The 6,053-nt window shown below is 36.9% G+C and overlaps 1 protein-coding gene across 1 annotated transcript; it reads right to left on the bottom strand.

The window, feature by feature from the left end:
* Positions 1-4,248: 4,248 nt before the first annotated feature.
* On the bottom strand, positions 4,249-4,998 carry SPIN4 (spindlin family member 4). The gene has a single exon (XM_028126609.1). It carries the CDS (start codon positions 4,996-4,998, stop codon positions 4,249-4,251), a length of 750 nt encoding a protein of 249 aa, XP_027982410.1.
* Positions 4,999-6,053: the final 1,055 nt, after the last annotated feature.

Genomic DNA, 6,053 nt, shown 5'->3' with positions numbered 1-6,053 from the left:
ATGATGAAACCTTCCTCAGATTAACAAGCTGTGGAATATCCCCAAATCACTGTAAAATAATATAAGGCTTATGGGCCAGGGGTGTAAAGATGGTGGTGACTGTCTTCCTTCCCCCACTAAGATATATTCTCTAAGATATCAGGTACTTTGTCTAGATTGTTCACTGTTCAATCCTCAGGTCCTAGGACAGGGTTGAGCTTCTGTCTGATTGTATGTTAATAACCTAATATCATCATGAAATGATATAATGCTTGGTTCAGGACTTGGGGCCTAGTGGGAAAGCAGGGACTAGAAAACATCATTATATATCTAAAAAGTATATACATTTCTATCTTTTGTCATCTAACATATGCACCCCTCTAACCCTTTAGTTATATTTATCACTTTTTTTTTATTGTTCTGTGAAGTTTTATACCACCTTCTATCTTTATTATTGGACTGAAGGCTACTTAAATGATAAAAGACCATGTGTTAAGAAAGGAAGGTTTTTATTTTGTCTACTGGTATGTCCCAAACTCTTTAAAACAGTGCCAGGATTAGGGCCAGCCTTCCTCTGAGAGTCATAATGTGGGGTAACCCCAATATTATCATGGGGAAATGTAAGGTCTGTTTCTCATCTTGAGGTCATGGGTGGTAGTAGATATCTGTCTCAGGAACAGCCAAAATACAATCTTCTATGAAAACTGTAATTTTGTCTTTTTTAGTCAGTAGCCAGTGCTGTGGCTAGGGCCAAGCGTTCCTGAGTGTCAAAAGTGGTAAAAGTACTTAGAACAGCAACTAACATTCTAAGGTCCATGTTATTGGCTGTTTTGTTGTTGCAATCCATCTCCCAATTAGAAAAAAAATATTTCTACAATTAAAAACAAAATAAATTTCACATGACTTAAAGTTTCCCATTTATGTCAAAAATTTTAAAAGCACAAAAACCAATACTATTATCAATTATGGTTATATTTGAAGTAAATGTATAAGACATAGACAAGATTCACACCAAATTCATGTCAGTGTTGCTTCAGCAGAGGAAGGAAACTTTATAGTATTGGGAAAAGGATTTATTATATGTAATGCTCTGACTTTTTAAACTATATCTAAAGCAAGTATGCCAAAATGTTAATATATTAATTGTTTGTTAAATACTAACTGTTGATTTGGGGCAAAAGTAAATAGATGTTATATTTTACATACTTTCCATATCATGTTTTACTTTTTCAAAATAAATAAAATACAAAGAGAATTTAAAACACCATTATAGCTGATTTATTACAATGTTTTCAATATTAAACATATTTAGGAAATATGCATATGCATATGCAATATGCAAGGACATAAAGTATCTGAATAATACAATCAAGAACTTAATAATGGAGAAAACTTTAAATTTTGTATTTTGTAGAAACTATACATTCCTTTTTTAATGGAAGTTTTAAATAAACCAATTACCATTGGAGAGATAAGAAGGCTGATTAAGGATCTACCATCAAAACTGTCAACAGGATTAAATTGTTTTATAGCTTGATACTAGCTAATTTTAAAAGAACAACAGGAATTTTAATATTTTTTAAACAAAGAACAAATAATTCTAATAATTCTAATGCTTTTTTAAGCTATTTCAGACCACAAAAAAAGACTGAAAATTCACCAATTCATTTTTAAAGTTAGCACAATTTTAAAAGCAGAACTTGATAAAGACAGGGTAAGAAAGAAAAAATACAATTTCAATTTGAAATATAAATGCAATAATTCTAAATAAAATATTGGTAAATAAAATCTAGCAATGTATCAAATGATTATTATAACATGACCAAGTAGGATTTATTTCAGAAACACAAATTTCGTTCAACATCAAATACCTAGTCCTCTAATTCATTACATCAACAAATTAAAGGAAAACAAAATCATATGATTTTATCAGTAGATGCTGAAAGACATTTGATAAATTTCAGGAGCCACTTTCAGTAAGCCCCCTAATGTGAAACAGGAATAAAAAAAATGGAATAAAAGAAACTCCTTAAACATTTTAATGGTCAATGACTATTTGTCAATAACCAACAACAAATGTTATGTTAATAGGGAACACTAAAGACAATTCCATGAAACCTAATCCCAGACAAGCATATCTGTCATAATCATTATTCAACATTATTTTGAATAAATAAAATTATCTCTATTTGCAGGTGAAATGATTGTATACCTAGAAGATTGAAAATATTATATTTTTAAAAAGTATAATAAGAGGGTTTAGTAAGCTGATTCAATATAAGGTAAACATTTTTAAAAATGATCTGCAGTTTATCTATATTGTCAGAAATAAAAAGTTACAAATGAGGAGGAAAAAATACCTAATTCAAAATGTGACAAAATCTGTAAAAATATTTAGAAATAAATGTAGTCAGATATAATGGATCCATATGAAGAACATTACAAAAACAAAACCAAAAGATTTTAATGATGTACCAAAATTCTCGAGTGTTAAAATTAAATTAAAATTGTCTTCTAAACAGAAATGTAGAAATGTATCACAATTCTAAGATATCAGAATTTTTTTAAATGTGGAAATAATGCTTTCAATTTTCATAGAAAGAATGAACTTCTAGAACAATTTATATAAAAGATGAAAAGGGGAAAAAAAAACACCTAATGAGATGTAACTTACTTTATCAGAGTTCAAAATTTATGGTCAAGCCACTATAGTTAAACAACAAGATACTGGCTCACAGACTGAAAAATGGGTAGTTTATTTAATAAATATGATAGAATAGTCAGGAACCCAATGTGAATAAAATGTATATTTGAACCTTTATCTTATACCATATACATAATAAACTCTAGATGGCTCAAACAGTTAAAACCTTAACATTAATGAAAATTCTAGAAAAAGTATAGGTGATTATATGTATAACTTGGGGGCGCATGCATCTGAAAAAGATAAGAAACCAAAAAGCTTAAAAGGAGGTAGTAGTCTATCTAAAAGTTAAAAACAACAATGGCAACAACTGTAATAGTAAAAGATATCATCAATAAAGTCAAGATCAATGATAGAATGGAAAAAATACAGATGGGCTACAAATGATTAATATGTATCCTAGAGAAATATAGTAAGAATTCCTACAAATATATAAGGAAAAGATCAAAGATTCAATAGATAAATGTGCAAAGGGTAAGTACTAGCAAATCACAAAAGAGAAAAATCCAAATAATCAACAAACAAACAAACCTCTTTGAGCTTGTCAATTAAAAAAAATACTATGTAATTTTTCACCCTCCAGATCTGCAAACTTGAAAGAGTGCTGGAGAGGATACTGGGAAATAAGCACTTTCATTTTGTATAGTAATTTTGTAATATTTCTTAAAATTAAATATACCCCCTACCTAGCAACCCATTTCTGGGACACTACCCAATAGAAATAAAAGCACCAGTATTTATTGCAGCAATGCTATGGTGAAAAAAGGAAAGGAAATAATTTAAGTGACCACCAATAATAGAATGGCTGAGTACATTTTCAGTATATAAATGTACTGTATATGCAGCTGTTAGAGGGAAGGAGAGAGAAAGGAAGAGGGGGAATGGGTGATTTATTTAATAAATGTGATGGCATAATCAGGTAGCTGATGTGAACAAAATGTATAATTCGACCTCTGTGTTATACCATATACAAAGTAAATTCCAGAGGCAGAGGGGAACTAGGAGAGGAAAGGAGGGAGGAGAGAGGGAGAGAGAGGGAGACTTGCAGCTACTGATTAGAAAATATATCATGGGTATTCCAAATGTGAAAAGCAATTACAGAGAAATGATGTGGCTTTTCACTTTTACAGAAGAGACTACAACAAACTTCCTGTAAGTGGATGGGGAAAACATGGAAGGTTATACATCATGTTCTTAACACTTGTTACCTGGGAAGAAGAAAGAGGGGAGATAATAACATAGGGGAAAGGATCTGGTGTGGAGTTACACCATTATTTTTTCTTTAGTTTTTCATTGTTCCAGTGGTAATGAATATTTTTCAATTTTCTATTAACACCCATATTAAATCTTCAATTACAGAACAAGACAATATCAAAAGTACCAACGTACACTTGGGACAAAACTGTGGGACCAGTCGTTATAAGATTTGGAGGCACAATAAGTAACAAGTAATAATAAGTTCCTGAATCTCTGACACCAAAACTGTTCCAAAAATTCACAATTACAAGAACATGTCATGTTTTACATTTAATAGTTCCACGACTTTTGCAAAGAGCACAATGAATTTAAGGGGTTTTCACCAAGCCATAGACATAAATGTGAATATCGTCATCAAACTTAATGAAGTAGACGGATGGCTTGGCCACCACTTGATGGATAAAAATGCCGGTTCTCTTGGACCCATCATCTTTGGCGTGTTCCACTTGCTTGCCCACGAGGCTGTCGACCACTTCTCCAGGCTCCCGTTCTGCTGTAGGGAAATAGTAGTTGGAATCTGGAATGATGCGCAGGTCACCGTCTTTGTAGTCATCCAGCAACGTGTACATATAAAGGACAGGATCTTTCTCATAAGTGATGTAAAACCAAGTGTCCATCACGGGGGCTCGCGCCAGGACCATGCCCTTCCATTCATCTTTCGTACCGTGCTCACCCTCAAACACATGCCCCACTGCTTTGCCAATCAGGGAATCTGCCAGGCGCGAATCAATGCGAGGAGTTGGCACTCTTTCCGGAAGGACTTCTAGCGCTAAAACTCTTTTATCTCGGTGCAGCTCTAGCCCATAGACACTATCTTTGCCATCATATTTGATGATGTAGAGAGTGGGCTTCACGGAAACCTGCTCAAGCACAGTGCCCTTCCACTGCTCCACGGGCTCATTGCCTTCCTTCCAGCCGTGTTGAATACGGCAGCCCACGATGTTCCTACGCGTGAGGAAAGTGGGCTTGCGCCGCTGCTTCCTGTGGGTGTGCCTTTTCTTCATCAGGTATGCGGAGACGCCATCTACACCCATTGGGGGCACAGTTGGGGGTGACATGGCTCAGAGTTTAAGGAGGCTCAAGCAAAGCTGCCACTTCCTCAATTAAGCTGACAAAAAGTCAACACTATCAAATATGAGATATTTTTTCGTGATCTCTGAGTCCGTCCTCCCTTCCCCAAGTGCAAGGCTCTCACCAAGACTTGACAGAAACGCTCTAACTCTGACCGTGGGCGCCGGGGCAGCGTGGGCCTTTTGAGTGTTCTCCTTCCCCGCCCAGGAGAGGTGTCTGCAGCAGTGGCGGTTGCCGCAGCAGATGGCGGGCTAATTTGTACTGCCTACGCCTCGCACCCACCCCGACTCCCAACCCCGAGTCCCGGAATTGACCACTTAGCTGTTATCGGGTGCTGAAGCTGCGAAACGGTGATTGAGGAGACGACAGGGAAGGTAGGCAAGGGATAAGAGAGATGACTGCAGCGGCAAAGGCGCAGGCAGCGGTGGGTCTCTGACAAGTCCGCGCGGCCTCGGCTTCGCAGCGCTGCTGTTTGGCCTAGCTCTGGCGCCGAGGTTTTTGCTGTTTCAGGAATCCGACCCCTCTGAGCCCGCCTGCGCCTCGGCCCCGCCCCCTGCCATTCCGCCTTCCGCTGGGCCTGCAGCGACAGGGCGGGTCAGTGCGCGCACCCGCGTTCAGTCCACACAGTCACAGTCTCTCACTCCATTTCCTCACGCGCTCCCCGACCGCTTCCCTCAAACTGGAGCCAGACAGGCCGGTCCCCCTGCTCCTTCTTTCTGGCCGCCTTTCGCCCGTCAGCCTTCTCCACAGACACTCCATCTGCTTTCTATCTTACAGGAATTCCTTACAAAGACTTTATAAAATAATATTCAATATACACATACACAGAGTTTGTACATACAAATTATTTTCTTTCAGTTTAAGGAATATGAGAGCAGTGAAGGAAAAGCCTGTGTACAGCCCACCATCTTGATCCAAACTCTCCTTTATATTTTCTACCTGATGACTCCCAGTAATGCCTTTTTTAATGATCTTCTTTTCTGAATGTAAAAGAAATGTACTGACATTGTAGAGAACTTCTGAAATTCAGTGAAATAAAAGA

This window comes from Eumetopias jubatus, unplaced genomic scaffold, assembly GCF_037043125.1.
Source record: "Eumetopias jubatus isolate StellerSeaLion01/CBP00866 unplaced genomic scaffold, mEumJub1_p1.0 scaffold_11, whole genome shotgun sequence".
Classification (NCBI taxonomy): domain Eukaryota; kingdom Metazoa; phylum Chordata; class Mammalia; order Carnivora; family Otariidae; genus Eumetopias; species Eumetopias jubatus.
Note: the sequence above shows the minus strand (reverse complement) of the source record. Positions and strands in the feature narration are given on the sequence as shown.